This window comes from Porites lutea, chromosome 10 (genome assembly GCF_958299795.1).
Source record: "Porites lutea chromosome 10, jaPorLute2.1, whole genome shotgun sequence".
NCBI classification, from domain to species: Eukaryota; Metazoa; Cnidaria; class Anthozoa; order Scleractinia; family Poritidae; genus Porites; species Porites lutea.
Genome location: NC_133210.1, coordinates 7,035,887 through 7,052,507, shown reverse-complemented (window position 1 = coordinate 7,052,507; position 16,621 = coordinate 7,035,887). Strand labels below are relative to the sequence as shown.

The 16,621-nt window shown below is 38.4% G+C and overlaps 2 protein-coding genes across 3 annotated transcripts in view; one reads left to right on the top strand and one right to left on the bottom strand.

The window, feature by feature from the left end:
* The window catches only part of LOC140949434 (fibroblast growth factor receptor 2-like), a 236,244-nt gene that overhangs the window by 133,715 nt on the left and 85,908 nt on the right, over positions 1-16,621 (top strand). The gene's annotated exons all lie outside the window — the stretch shown is intronic.
* On the bottom strand, positions 389-12,422 carry LOC140949928 (golgin-45-like). 2 transcript variants are annotated; one of them, XM_073399081.1, is made up of 9 exons: positions 12,255-12,422; positions 10,886-10,976; positions 10,691-10,734; positions 9,585-10,222; positions 8,046-8,104; positions 7,677-7,817; positions 6,545-6,673; positions 3,309-3,576; positions 389-2,160 (listed from the first exon to the last, which is right to left on the bottom strand). In XM_073399081.1, exons 2-9 carry the CDS (start codon positions 10,924-10,926, stop codon positions 1,987-1,989), a joined length of 1,494 nt encoding a protein of 497 aa, XP_073255182.1. In that variant the 5' UTR covers positions 10,927-10,976; positions 12,255-12,422; the 3' UTR covers positions 389-1,986. The 2 variants fall into 2 exon arrangements, with proteins under 2 accessions (XP_073255182.1, XP_073255183.1); XM_073399082.1 differs by lacking the exon at positions 12,255-12,422 and adding an exon at positions 12,130-12,169.

Below are 16,621 nucleotides of genomic sequence, written 5' to 3'. Positions count from 1 at the left end.
CAGTTTTATCTTCATTTTATAATAGAACTTGTAAGTTTTAACGTTTAAAACCTTGAATAAAGACCTTTATTATTATTATTATTATTATTATTATTATTATTATTATTATTATTATTATTAATATTATCATCATCATCATCATCATCACTATTATTACTATTATTATTCTTAATTTCCCCCGGGGAAATAGTTCCGTTATTAAAAGAGCGGTGATACTGGTCGTCTCGTCAAGGAGTCTAAATTGCGGATACAGGTTCAGCTTGAGGTTTTCAGCACGAAACGCACATTTCAGTTACCTTCGGATGATGGTTTCGCTTACGGTTGTGCGTGAAGAAATAAAGAACGAAACAGACGAAAAGAAAAAATAAACTTAACGCAGAAGAAAGCATTCAATGACATCTTCACTATTCAAATTAATATGATAACAATTTATCTTGCTTTTGTTTCAGAGCTGTATCTTTTAGGGGTCAAATAAAGATTGAGCCACGCCCAGTAATTCTAATTTTCCCGACGATAACCCCACCCCCTTAAAACAGACCCGTACCTAGTAGCTATTTATGTGCTTTGGGGGTGAGGAAAATAGGTAAGAGAGGGTGCCGGGGTTAGGTTGAGGCGCGCGGGGACTTATGCGAAGGGGGCGACAATTTTTCCCTCGTCTCTTTCACCCCTAAAACACAAATAACGACTGGGCATGAATCTGCCCTTAATATGGGAGTACACCCCGGATCGTTTCCTTACGAAGTTGCCGTCCGGGAAAACAACGTAATAGGAACCTTTTACAGCAACGACGACGGCCAAACGGTAGCAAAATCAAAACTATTTACAGACTTACTGTTGTTGCAAACTTTGTCGGTATTACTCAGTCACTTTTGGAAAATGTCAAATGAAGGTGAATTTCCCTGGAATTGAATTACTCGGGACCGAACCCAAGTTTTGAAGGAAAAAGAAAGATTCGTGGCCGTGTGTTTACGTGCTCCATAAAACGCCGCATAAGAGAACTCCACGTCGTAGTCGTGCATTGACGGCAAGGAAATGAACAAAAAAGTGTGATGCCGTTTTGCTTGTTAAATCTTTTTCTTCCGTTTTGTTGGCGTTCACGTTGCCTTCGCCGTCGTCGACGCTAAAGCTTCCTAATGTCGAACCCGGAACGACGGAGAGACAAATTCAGCTAGATTTCTAAGCGGGAAACAAGCCCAAGACCTTAGGTTTGCGATTCTGAACCTCCTAGAACTAAACGGTGAAGGCAGGAAAGCCGCTTAGTGACAGACAAAGAAATGTACTCTTTGTTACTCTTCGACCGTGGCTGTAATATGTCAATGCATTATTTGTATAAAACATATGTAAAAGTCCGTGTGAATTTATATTTATTTATATTTATAAATTGTCAGAATTCTATCGAAGCCTTTCTCCTTTTCATGTACGAGTGAGTACATTCAATTCAACGCGCGCATTGTCCGTCAAGAAATTAATATATGAAAACGAAAAAACGTTGTTCAATGTGTCTGTATTCTCTGAGGTGGTTTTTTTTCCACCTCGGTTTAATAAAGCCTCTCTACTGTTATAGCACTAAACCCGGAGTTGACCAGCTCCTATTTGCGTGATCACTTAATGGCACAATGCAAGGCCTCGTCCACTCGTATCTGGATATTTTTGAAAATTTATTTGAGCAGGAAAAACAGCGACGCAGTGGAAAAGGGAGTAAAAGCGAAAGAACGAAGAGAAGTTTCCTCCTCTCTCCCCCCTTACATTTTTCTGCATCATTATCAGTTTCTGGGAAACTGCCCACCTACCCCTCCCCTAAGCCAACATTAACACTTACTTCTCACTTAAGGCAACATGTTGGCTGAGGGGAGGGGTAGGTTGACAGTTTCCCAAAAACGTATAATGATCCTCTCTGACTTCGAGCCACACTCCACTATCTGCGTGAGAGGCTAGCATGGAACAGGCCAGTGTTTCTTCTGAGAACAGAGGGTGGTCTGCCTGTGTCTACACCACTTGAAGAGCTCCCGTACACCTCTCACAGCAGTCATAAGTTACTCTGAAGTTCTTGGTAGCAAACCGGCTTTGATAATCATGACCAATGTACTGCTGCGACATTCTTTTCATAACACCACTGAGTTGCTGTTGTTCGGCTTGAAGATCCACGTCATCTGATAAGACCTAATGAACAGAAAAAAAATGGCTCTGTTTTCAGTCAAATCTGTTATAGACCCGTTGGGCGGAGGGGACATCTTAACAGGGATGTTCCGCTGAACAGAGCAAGGTTATCTTACATCCCATATGACAGATTAGTATACAGTAATTATTTAGATTTAGATTTAGATTTCGCGGTCATAAACAGGGTATACAATTGCACTATTCAGGGTCTTGAACAGCGTGTCTTGCCGGACCGGGGTTGCGGATCTTCTACGTGTGTGGTACCAGACTAAACCTTTACATGAAATTTTAAGAGTTGGTTATGACCATTCAGAATTCAAGGAATTCTATGAGATACACCAAATTTCATGGGGTGAAGTGCTGAAGACAAATGTCACTTTGTGAAAAGTACTGCTGAAGAGGTTTCAATTGAGTGGTGATTGATCAAAAAACAGAGTTTCATCCACTGATGAGTTAGAACTACAACAAGTGATGACTCTGGGGGTAAAAGGTACGAGAAGGGAAGAATGATATTGGAATGGAGAGAAACTACAGTTCACTACACTTATTATAATTCCCTGCTAGCAGGTCTCTCATAACAAGAGAATAAGGAGAGGATAGAGGAAGACCTCTGTCGACCCCCGAGGCGTTCTTCCATGTAGCCGCCGACCACATTTGTGGCCGAAACTGACTGGTTTTCAGAACTGGTTTCGTTTATTGTAGAATGCGCTTGTCCTGTTGAGACTCCATGCTGGATATTTCTGAGCCCACAGTTGTTATTATGCAAACTGGTTCTGTAAGTTGTGTCGCACGTGATTAAAACTTTACTGGTTGTAAAGGAAACGCCAGTAGACGCCAGTACTGTACATTCGGTACATTTTTTTTTCATGCCATGAGAGACCTCTGCTGGCAGGGAAATATTAATACAGAGGAGACAAAAGAAATCACTGCCAACTCTACCGAAATTTTCGTGTACTGGATAGTTCACCCTGTCCCCCGTACAGGTCACCAAGTCTGCCGGATAAAATAGAATTTTAACGAGACAGTCTCCAGATTTTATGCCTCTTGAATTACTGACGAAAAGATTTTATTTGAATTCTACAACTCTTTTTGAGTCTCCCTCCTGAGTATGCAGTGCACTCATAGTCACAAGCCAGCCACGTAAAATTCACCTGTAAAGCTAGTTTTTCAGCAGAAGTTGGTCCCATCTTGAGTTTTTCTGTGTTCTCCACTGACTCATGAGTTAACATAAGTGATGTCTCTGAGAGTGACAACGCTGGCAAAACATTCTGAGCAAGATCTAAAGTTTCTTCAGCCAAGGAGTTGTTTAATGAAGCTATTTCTACAATGTTCTGTTCATTTGCGGAGGACAATGAAGGAAAGGATCCGTGAAGAATACCACCTGTGCTTTTCAGCATTGAATATAAGGACTGAATACACCTGCAATGTAAAAAAACTAAAAAATCAGTCAATTACCTAAGAATTCACTTTATTATGGGCATCTACTAACTATGTTGTGGGTTATACATTATAAAAATTAAAAATTCTCCCAACGAGGTATAGTCTGCTACACAGCCGTCCTTTATGTCATCACACAACACTCCTCCTCACAAACAGGAGTGTTGTGTGGTGTGATGACACAAAGAACAACTGTGTAGCAGACTAAAAGAAGTTCTACTTTTAAAAACTAGAACCCACTAAATTTTTCTAACCGTGTGTCTGTATGTAATTTCACTGACAAGGAAAGAGGACAATGGGGCCATTTATACGAGGAAAAATAAGACGCGTCTTACATAAGACGCGAACTGTACCATTTATACGAGCATGTCTTATCTAATAAGACGCGTCTTAGATAAGCCGCGTCTTATCTTAGACGAAATGTGCCGTTTATACGGAAAGTTCGCGTCTTATTTAAGACGCGTCTTATTTTTCCTCCTATAAATGGCCCTAATATCCCATATCATCTCAGTCTCCCATGCTACAGCTGTTTTTGTCTCGTCACGCAATGATGTTAGGAGGCGTGTGTGGCCGAGTGGTTAACACCTCGACCTCTGGATCTGGAGGTCCGGGGTTCAAGCCTCGCCTATTGCGTTGTTTCCTTAGACAAGGAACTTTACTCCACTTTGTCTCCCTTCACCCAGGTGTATAAATGGGTACCGGCGACATACCTGCTGGAAGTAACCCTGCAATGGACTAACATCCCGTCAAGGGGGGAGTAGCAATACTCCTAGGTGCTTCATGCTAATGAAACCGGGATAAGCTCCAGCCGTTTGGGCCTTTGGCTCGTGTGTGCCTTTACCTTACACAATAATGATCCCGAAAAGGAGCATTGTGTGATGAGACAAAAATAGCTCTGAGGGAGACTAATCAATTTAAGCTCACAGGACATATCCACGGATGACAATAAGGAGTAGGTAATTTATTTATGTAAAGCCCAGCCCTACCACGCTCCTAGCCTGCGAAAACATCCGTTTCTCCTCGCTCTTCGCCCCTGGGGACATTTCGCGCGGAGGAAGGTCTGCGACTCAGTGACGGAAATTCCATACTGATGATGCAAATCAATGTTTACTTAATAAATCTGGTAGTCATGGGGTTCCAAAAGTAAATTTATTCAATTTAAGGTTTCTCCTGGTCGATTTTGGTAAAGTGTTGTGTTCATCTGCGAACAAGCTCCAGCAAAACTCAAATGCTTGTTCTAGAGAAGACTATATTCCAAAAAATATTGACTGTTTTGTTAGAGATTCATCGCGTTTACATTTGACCTTTGTGGCCTTTTGTCTTTTGTCTGTCATTCGTAAACAATAGGCCAATTGCACTAAGAGGTCACGTGACCATTGCTTCCTTTAAACAATGAGTTGGAATCTTGCTGATGCCAAAAATTGACAGAGCACATAAAAATTATCTTACACGCGCAGTTTGAAAGGAAACGCACTTAAGGGAGATATTTTATGGGACTTTGATTTTTCATCAAAGTAGTATGATTTGTATTGGCCGAAAATGTATGATTTGTATTGGCCAAAACTTCTTTTTGCTTTTACCTTGTTAAACGTTAAATAGCTACGCTCAGATATGCTGTAAAGGTTACCACTTCATCTTTTCAACATTTCCCTTGAACTTTAAGTGCAAAATTTGTGTTCGGAAAGAGATAATTCATAATTTTAAAAATCACATTTTGGTCACGTGACCAGATACGAATTTACTCATTTTACGAAAATGCCGCGGGTTTGAAAAACCAAATGACAAATATGTTGTTTAAAATATGACCCACTAATCGTTTTTCGAAGGCAAAATATATAACTTTCATTTCCATGAAAACGATATCACGTGACCTCTTAGTGCAAATGGCCTATAGCTAAAACAATGTAACTACTCCGTTGACCAATCAGAGCCTCTGACTGGATTCTGGACATATTTTACGTCATCAGTATGGAATTTCTGTCGCTGAGTCGCAGAAGTTCCTCCGCACGAAACGTCCCCAGTGGCGAAGAGCGTGGAGAAACAGATGTTTTCAGAGGCTACCATACTCCCTGCAAGCAGAGGTATTTGCCGGACAAGAGGCCTCTCCAAGCAAGGAACCTATCACAGCATGGCTGAGCAGTTAGGACTTGTAATCCTGAAGCCATGAGTTCAATAGTCCTGCCCTAACCACCAGCTGGATTTGTTCTTGGTAGTCCCAAGTTCAAATCCTCGGCGACACTTGTAAATAGCACACTGGTTCGTCTTCTACCAGTTGGGATTCTTAAATATATTATGTTCTATTTGAAATTTTTGTTTCATTATCCCTCAAAACCCCATAAGGGAAGTAGATAGTTAAGTATTTACTCTTATTCTTTTTATTAATAATGAAAGCAGCAGACTAACTAAATGTTTGAACAATAACTGACCACATGAGAGCAGCTGGATGCATTTCTATTTTAAAAAAAAATCAAAAAATAAAATAGAATAGAATAAAGACATAGGCCAGGACAAAAAGTTCTTTTCAGGGCCAAATGTCCAAGTTTTTGACCGAATATCCATCCAATTAAGTCTGGTTTACACTGGCAATGTAAGTATAAGTGCAAGTGTAAGAGTCTTGTTTCGAAAGAAAATGAATGCTTCTGATGCACGTGCACAATGTAAAAGCAAAGACTAGAATAAAAAAATATATTTTTCTCTTTTTTTTTCAGATCCTTGTGCTTGTGCTTATTTTTTTTTTAAAGTCAATTATTTTACTGGCAAAGTTATAATAATCATAATTGATTACTACTATATTAATTATTATAGCTGTTTATTATCATTGTTATTACTATCATGCTGATAATTATGATGGTGATGATGATGATGATTTCAGTGAACATAAAGAAGATGCTGAAGCAGGGATGTGGGTCCTATACGATTTATGTCCATAGAAGCCAAGCTTGTTACTTGCCTCTTGGTATCAATCAAGTACTTCTGCAGCTGAGCTCTCTCATCTAGCAATCTCTGCAAAGCACTCTGTGCTTGTCGGTATCTGGCATAGAGTGCTACCTTCCAACTTGACAGTTCATCAGACATCATTCTTAAGGCAAAAACACTATGTTTTTATTTAACATTTAGGTACTGAAGAGGAGTCAACTTGTCTAGATTTTCATCCTCATGAGAAGCTCTGCAAGTGCCACAATTTTTTGTAGATGATCTCAATATATTCTTAGGCATCCGATGATTTCTGAAGACGTTCAAAAGAGTTCTGAAGTTCTCCAAATGAGCAACAGTGACTTTCCTACTAACATTGGGAGGTTTTTGGGAAAGTACGATCATTCACTTTGACTGAATTTCTCTTCTTAAAAATTGGTTCAGGTTTATTTCATGTTAAAGGGCTGCGACTATTGGCTGGGGGCTAGGGATTTTCCTGGGCTACTAAGAAAAAGACCCCTGGCTACCTTCAGAGGAAAACAAATGGGAAACAGATCCAATTTAACCTTCTAGCTGTTCAATTCCCTGCTTTAAATCAGCATACACCTGACAACTTGAAATCTAAAAGTTACAACCCTGATGTTATAAGATGTCATAATCATTATCAATGACATCTTTTTAGAAGGTATCATTTAAGACTGCGATAGCTCACATTTTTTCTGCCTAGCATGAGAAATTGGGTCAAAAGCATTGAGCTGAGATGAAAAATTTCTACCTGTATGTGGGACCCACAACTAAGGTGCAAATGCTACAGGGATACATTATTATGCAGGGGCGGATCTAGGGGGAGGGTGCAGGGGGTGTGCACCCCTCCCTGAGATGACCTGTGGTTTTCGAATACAACTGGTATTCTGCCAAAAAAAAAACTATGTGGTTTATTGGTGAGTGCACCCCTCCTTAAAAAAATTCTTGGATCCGCCCCTGTTATGGAAGAATTTTTTTTAAAGATTACATACTAGGTAAATGTGTGATTTTCACTGACGATAAAAGAAAGACTGAGTTGATCGCTCCAAGTACCCAATTTTTTGGTTGACAACTTTTTACTGTTCCTGATGAGCAAGATGCGAAACTTGCATGTAGGCAATGAGACAGTAAAACACCACTCTTACCTGCTTGCAAGAAATTTTGTCCTCCATACATCACATTCAATCTCAAGCCTGTCTGACTCCTCAGAGTATTCTTCACACATTTTTTTCCAGTGTTTAAGTTCAACAGTTTGCTGGACATTTCTATTGACCAAGTCTTCCAACCTGATTTTGTAAGAACAACAAAATTTTGTAAAATTAGTATTACAATTTGCAGTGGCTGAGGCAGAAAATCCATGTACTCAGTTCTGAGACAAAAATGAAAAATAAACTCTTTTTGAAAAAAGGCAACACAAACAAATTAAACCTACAATATATGTATCCATCTAATTTGTGAATATTTCTTTACATTTTTTCCAACCTACCAGAAGCAGTTATAGAATTTTGAAATACCTTTGCCCAATATCTTCTCCAACTGATGCTACTAGTAACCTCTTTATCTCTCCATTTACCTGTTCAGAAGAGAGAAAAAAAAAGATTTATGACCTATTAACACTTTACTTAAGACTTTCCTCTCATTACCTAGTGTAAGAAGACAAACCTTTCTCTTGTGATGTCATCACAATTTAATTTTGAATTTTTTCCTCCCTTGATGAAAGGCATAAATGAAAGGATGCATGAAAAAAGCTTTAAAGGGGTCAGCTTCTGATTAACTTTTTGTTCTCTTTCCAATTTGCCTTGTATTTGCTCGAGAAACTAACGCTACATTCACATGGCACAAGATGAATTTTCAACCAGCTGAAAAATATGACTGGACAACAGGGTTGTCACTAAGATTTCAAGTTGCTGGGTAAATACAACAAGTAGGTGGGAAATCAAACAGCTATGGGTTTTTTCTGGTTCTATTTTTCTTCTATTTTCCTTTGAAAGTAGATGGGGGCCATGCTCATAGTAGCGGGGGAAATCCCTGCCCCCCATCTCTTAAAGACTCCCTGGGACGATATTATTAGTTCACACGTGACAGTTCAATATTTTTGCTCTGTTCACACGGAGCTTTGAATGGCTAGGCATCTAGATTTCGGTATGGTTAATGTGGTTCTATGTGAACAGAACACCTAAATGCACAAATTTTCATTTGGTTAAAAATTTGTCCGGTGCCATGTGAATGTAGACTAAGTGAGACTTTGATATTGCATGTCAAAATGAATTTGTCAAGTGTAAATTTAAAACATTCCATATGAAAATGAAGTTTTGTTTACTTGAGAATAAAAAAGTAGCTTGATATCAAAGACTTTGCACTATTGAAACCACTATTTTGAAAAGGAGGAAAAAATGTCTATTTGTGTTATCAGTTGTGTTCTATGGTATCATGTTCAGTTTGAATCCAACTTTGTTGCTATTCTTGTGTCTTGTGTCGCTGTTTCAAGCCCTGTCACCTGTCTTCATTTACCCTGATGGGGCCAAATAATAATAATATTACACCTTGCTTTGCAACAAAATTAAAAGTCTGCTACTTACTACAAATGCTTTTTCTTATCACCTTTAACTAATCTTTACTTGCTAAAAACTCTTTTGTTATACTCATCGACTGATTTTTACAATCAAACTGGGAAAACCGTGAACACCAGAAATATTTCTGGAATGTTATTGTGTTGCAAGGTAAAAGCCAATTGGGCGTGAGAAACTAAACTGCAGGCAAGAATATTTATTAGTTTTTGTGGTTTTGTAGCTAGTTGGCGTGCCCCTGATCTTTGCTGTGATTGGTCGTAACACAATAAGCATTCTTAAAATATTTTAAGTGTTCATGGTTTTCTCGGTGACACTGTAAAATTTGACAGAGAAATTGTACAATAACAAAAAAGATAAAAAATAAAATGTTCCTTATGTCATCAGAGCGGGGAACAAAAAAGAGTGGCCTGATCATGATCTTGGGGTTCAGAAAACATATTTTTTAACTACCGGTAACAATTAGTTATTATTTTTTGTACAAACCTTAGTCTGGACACCAAGCTGCACAGAAAGCTTTGTTTTCTCCTCAACCAACTTAGAGTTTTGTTCCTCAAGGTCATTAATAACTTTCTGACTATCCACAAACTCTGCTGCGTGTTCTACCACAATAGTCTTCACAGCAAGCTCTTTATAGCTGAGATCTGCGACTGGCATAGCTAAAGATGGAACTTGATCATTTCCTTTTAATGATATTCCCAACTGATGGTCTAATCTCGGTAACTCAGCACCTTGCAGTAAAATATTTGTTGAGTTTTGTGGATAAATTGCCTTAGGTTTGGGGTGTTCATCATTTTCTGCATAATATTTATTTTCAGTTCTTAAGACAGATGTTGGTGAGTAACCATGTCCACTTTGAATCTGGTGGTTAAGTATGTCCTGAGTATTTGTATTCCTCTGTTTTTCTTGATAGTTCTTTGGTTGTGCCATGCTTTTTCTCCCAGTTGAGGAACAAACTACTTTGTTTCCAAACATTTGGCTTTTTGTAGTTGTTGGTAAAGATGTAATTTTTCTTTGCGACAGTTCACTATCATCACTCCCCTCAGAGATACTTCCATCACTGGAATTACTAGAAGAATACTCCATGCCATCTCCACTTGAACGTGGTACTTTACTGTAATCCACTGTCAAAAAAAATATTATCATCATAACAATGAAAATAATGAAGATGATGATAACAAGACAATAACAATAATCAAATAAGGTCATAAAATACTGTATATTTTATGAACAACGAAATCCACTTGTTACTCTGAAACTGGTTGAACTCTTGTATTTTTACAAGAGCCATTATTTTTGTGCATTCATCATTACCGTAACATTACCATAAAAAATAAATAGATATAAAAAGGAAAATAACAATACATTCTGAGGAAGTTAATTATCAATCATAATCAAAATAAACAACATGGATCGAAATCAACCAATTACAGCCTACAGACCTGATCTTTTGAGCTTGTGTTTGCTGAAAGGTCTGTTACAGTGAATGTAGTGTTATTTTCCTGTAATCTGATTGGTCAACTTTGTCTAAGTGGCCCCGGTTACAGTAGTCACACTGTAAGAGAGCTTATTGTGAATCTTATTATTCTCACCTAACGTATGCTCGCCATCCTTTTCACGTCTTTGTAGAGAGAATCTGTTTTGTAAAAATTATAACACACCATCAGAAACAATGGTGTTTTTTGTTTTTACAGAAGAGTACAATCGGAATAGGCTAAGACAAAACCACATGGTATAATAACTTGATTTTGGAAGATAATTAAAAATATATATTAGTGGTTAACTACCTCTCCATCTCCAATGGAAGTGGCTCCAAAAGCTGTGCCATTTTTAAAATTTAATTGAAGTAATCAATGTTCCTTATACTGTACTATGCCCCTGTAAAGAAAGAAAGCAAGACCATGAGACAATAAATCAAGTAGACAAGACAATAACATTGACTTGTCATCTGTGTTAACTAACAGCTGATCTGAGTTAGGCAAAGACCGGACCCGGGAGACGGCGGAAATCGAGCCTAATCTGAGTTGACTTAATAATTAATTTTTCGGGAGAGTTGAAAAAACTGACCCCCACTCCGCGGACTACCCACTGACCCCAGTCCGCGGACTACTCTACGGACTACTCCGCGGACTACTCTACGGACTAGTCCGCGGACTACCATGCGGACTACCCTAACTAATCAACCAAATTTACTTTCACGGAGAAAAGAGTTAGAAGAAGCGTACCTGCCTACAAGATCACACTTAATAAACAGCCGCCATCTTGATTTTCGCCATTTTACTCGACCCAGCTCTCCTTTAGCCTCGCCCCAGTCTTCATCGGCCACAAGTCAGAGCACGCCGTTCTGCAATGGATGACCGGTAATTGTGTGTTGAATATTCATCCCTTTTAATTTGTTTCAATTGTTTGCCATCGACATTAACAATTGATGAAACCCACTCTTTTACAACTTCTTTACAATTAGAGAAGCGTTGCGTGACGATCCAAGAACGGAAGCTGCAATGGACGTAGCAATGAAGAAGAAGGGCTGGGTCGAGTGAAATGGCGAAAATCAAGATGGCGGCTGTTTATCAAGTGTGATCTTGTAGGCAGGTACGCTTCTTCTAACTCTTTTCTCCGTGAAAGTAAATTTGGTTGATTAGTTAGGGTAGTCCGCAGGGTAGTCCGCGGACTAGTCCGTAGAGTAGTCCGCGGACTGGGGTCAGTGGGTAGTCCGCGGAGTGGGGGTCAGTTTTTTCAACTCTCCCTAATTTTTCTCAGTTCAGATTTCCGAGAAATCAACAAAGACAAATTTAAGAGAACATAAAAAGGAGATAAAACCAATAGCATCTAGTTCCTAAGTAGGGAGGGAGTTGATCATCCAATTATCATGATCAAGGGCTAATCCACGGCCAGTACTAGTGTAATGATCTCAAAATATTAACTGCATGATAAAACTGCACTGCAAAATTACAAACCAATCAAGAGACACAGGACCGTATCAAGCGATGACAAGACCCTGTATTCTAATTCACATGACATGCACACATACCAAAGGATCAATATAAACCTCAAAAGTCGATAACTTAGCTCTCATATAAGCTAATGTGAACCCAATCACCAAAATTTCCACGTAGCATAACTGGAACATTGCGCAACAGTAAAATGATACCTTACTTCCGGGGTGAAAATCAAAAGGATGACACCCGTTTATATGTGCTAAAAACTTGTAAAAAATAACAAATTATGACAAGGCTATGTGACCTCTTCAGCTTTTAAATTAGACCTGATTGCACGCCATATTAACATCAATCTTAACTTACTTGCCTATAAATCCGCCATGTTTGATTAGACAGTCCCAGCATTCTATGCGGCTTTGTTAGCTACCCTTCTAGGGAGAGGAAGGTAAAATCGAGGTTGTTGCTCGAGTTTTTGCAAAATTTGACTGTCAAAATTGCATATTTTTTATCGTGTACTGCCATGAGGATCTTAGGTCTCATTTGAGGGAAATTTTTTGGTACTGAATGAAATAACGTCTCTATCGTTATATGTTGTTTTTAGCAACAACTTTGACTTCTCTTCTTACCCCTCCCTAGAAAGTGGAAGCTTTCGTCTGCAGGTGCTCGGATGGTGTTTTGGTTTTGTTCGCGCTTTGTTTGAAAATGTTGAGTTCCACCCGCTGGAAATTAGCTTAAAAATTCGCCTCAAATTACCTTTAAAGAGGCTTGTTTTATGGCGTCCAAGTTCAGAGCAAATGGAAGCAGACCCCACAGAAGAAATGGGAAAGATTTCGTCGAAGAGGAACGCAGAGATGCATATTTTGACTTTGTGGTGGGCGGTGGAGAAATTGATTGTGATTTTCCCGTTCCCAGCTTTTCGTTTCACGTTGCATCTGTCATCGTATTCTTTGTTTCAATAATTTGTTATTGGAATTCCTGCAATGCAGGATTTGTGTTCGACGATTCTGAGGCTATTGTGGGTAACAAGGACCTAAAACCTGAGGTCCCGCTTGGAAAACTGTTTCTTCATGACTTTTGGGGAACAAACATCTCTTCAAATCTAAGCCACAAAAGTTATCGCCCACTGACTATTTTGACTTTTAGATTTAATTACTGGCTGGCTGGTGGACTAAAACCTTGGGAATTTCATCTCTTCAATGTCATACTTCATGCTGTGGTTTCAGTGTTAACTTTGAAACTTTTTTCAGTTTTCATTAGCGCCAGAAAAAGGACCTCTAACGAGAATGAGATAAGCTTAACTGGCGAATCCACAAGCATTCAATTTTCTGCTCCTAAGGCAAGTTTGGTCGGCGCCCTCATTTTTGCGGTGCATCCAATTCACACGGAAAGTGTAAGTTAAATATGAGTATCTCTAACTTTAATCTAAGATATTTTTTATATTGCTGACCTTAATTTAAGCTCCTTTGCCTAGTTACCAACTACCTAAGCTTATCTATTTTTTATGCTTGTAAAATTATTTACTTTTTAAGGTTTAAGCAGGTAGTTACAATTTTCGTTAAATATTTGAGTTGTTACCATAATAACAGTTCAATAAATATTTAATGATATTTTTATTCAAGTTGGTTCACCATTTCAAATATGAGAAAAAAATTTGTAGTTGATATTGGATGTTTTAAAATTGAAAATTTGCCTCAAAGTTTTATCATCAGTAGCACGTTAATTTTTCAAGGGTATCTTAAAGCCAATTATTCTGGCTCCAGAGGCCTGTTCTCAAAATGCCTAAGATGAAGTAAAACGGTGCTTACAGTATGATAAGAAAAAAAATAACCTCTGGAACCCAGGCTAAAAGCCACATGCAATTTACACTGAACAACTTTGTCACATGTGATTTGCTTACCACAAGCCTTCCGCACAAGTTGTAATATTGGTGTAAATGAAACCTACCACATACTTGAGATTTTTATAGTTACAAAATGTGTCATAAGCTTATCATAAGCACTTGACATGCAAGACATGCAAAAACCTTGTATGGTGTAAATCAGCGTTAATTTCAGGTTATATCATGCTTGCTCTGACTGTATTAGTATAGGTAATAGCATGATTTGTAGTGATATTTGGTATAAATACCACGAGTGATATTTCAAAGTTGTTATACGTAATTTCACGAGCCGTAAGGCGAGTGAAATTTGAGACAATTTTGAAATATCACGAGTGTTATTTATGCCAAATGTCACGTACAAATCATGCTATTATTTGTTTATACTGCTACCCACAAAAGGTTTGTAATTTTCACATGTAGGTATTTCAAATTAAGCTGAAATACCACTGCTCTAAGCCAATCAAATTGCAGTAATTTCTCATGTAGTAGTATAACAGAAGGAAATAATAATATTAGCCACCATTTAGACATGAGGAGGGGATACTCCCGTAGAACTGTGTATCTACAATCACATTTTTTTCCATTTCGTTCAGGTTGCAAACAGTGTATGGGCTGCAGGTCAAAAGTCATGATTTTGAGAATGTTGTTTGGATGATTCTCAATAGTGGGTCAACCTACACCAGTATCTTTTGAGATATGGGAGCATGCCCGCCCCCCGCCCCCCGTCCCCCTCTATTATTCTCATAAATTTAAAAATGGGAACATTGCTGGATTTCATAACATAAAACTGGACTGGGTACAAGTCTGTATTATGGGATTACTAACACAAGAAGCTGGTGAACAGAAAGATAACAACAAGATTTACAAGATACCTGTGTTTGGTTAATTTTGATCAGGCTGAAATTACAAGATGCAACCATTCAAAAACTTGAAAATTTACTAAGAAATGTTTGGATGGCTGTATCTTGTCCCATGTCTGCCTGATAAATGCCAGACTTGAGGATTCTGTGAGCTCTTGCTGAATTTGTTGGTCTTGCATTGATATTATCCCATATTACATGGACTCATACCCAGTCCCCATGGTATGAAATTTGGCATTGTCCCGCATTTTTGACCCCATTCTCGGGGTCTTTGATTTCCCATCTCAGAAGACCTTTGCAGCATTTTTCTTATATTTTCTAAAAAAAATTTACGTGGGAAGAATCTCATATAAAGGGTTCCAGGGTCCCAGTGAGTGGCACATCCCCACCCAAAAATTTCTATAGTTTTCACCCCCCCCCCCCCCCCCCCCTGGCATGGGGCTTTATTCCAGGCACCTCTCACGAATTTAATGCCCTTAATGTTTTTTAGGTTGCAGGCTTAGTTGGTAGAGCAGATCTTTTGAGTGCACTTTTCTTTATCCTTTCCTTTCTGTTTTATGCAAGATGCTGTGACATTGGTAAGTACAGAAAATGTCTAGGTTGATAAAAGTATTACCACAAAATATCAGAAGCCCTGATAAATTAAGTTTGTCATGCACATTCATTTACAATTGAGTGGCCAGTAAATTTTGGACCAGCCACTAATATGTCTGATCTGGAATGGATCTTTAAATACCTTTTTCTAGGGAGATAGGTAAGGTTTTATGATCATGCAATGGAATAATAAATTTTTGTCGGCCACAGCAATCATGAAGCGGTGTACGTTCTCCCCTTTATGCCATACATCCAGTTGCTGTGTTTATTAGACTTTCAAACTATCATTTACAGTGTAGCCTACATCAAAAATCTCTGTCCCTGAAACATGCTGCTAATTGTGCATGTGCTCTTTTCTCATGTACACAATCTCTTCTGTACATTCCAAAAGTCAACTGCTATTCTCTTGGGGATCACACCTTTGCTCATGTTATGGAACTCACTGCTGTTATCAATGAGAACTAGTAGTAGCCTCATCATTTTTAAAATGTGTTGATGTTAAGTGCTTTTAAATATTTTTAATAGCATTCATTGGCACTATATAAATTCATTATTAATTCATTAAATTAGCCAAAGGAACAGCAACATTACCACATATAATTTACAAATGTGACTTTTTCTTGTTTACAGATGCAGAAGATGGGTCTCCTGAATATTTCTCTTGGACATATCTTGCAATGAGTATGGTGTTTTGTAGTGTCGCAATGCTTTGTAAAGAGCAAGGGATCACAGTCTTGGTAATATATCAAATTTTAAGTGAATTTCAATTTTTTCATCAGGTTGATATGATCTGTATAAGCCGGACCAAAAGATTTACTTTTATCAACAAAATTGATGATGAGAATAATAGGTTTGCCACTGAATTTCAGTTGAGTGCTGATCCTTCATAGTGTTGAATCAGAGAGTTGTCAGAAGTAGATAGGGGAGAGATTTGTGGTCTGCAAGAATTGTGTTTATGCTACATTGTAGGCTAGTGTATCTGGACATGGTCCTGGATAGACTGAGTGAAAAGTTCCAGGGGCCTATGCAGTGGTACACCACATCCAGAATAAACATCCGCAATTCCCAATAAAACACATTTAAAGCATCATCTATAGTCTCCTATGTCAGGCTTTTCTTGACTCATCATGCAAACAAAAACATTTTTGTCTTTTTAGGGTATTTGTTGTGTTTATGATGTCATTGTTGTGTGTGAGGTAGATCCACTTATGCTTATAATGAGAGCTACAACTACCAAAGGGGACAGAAATG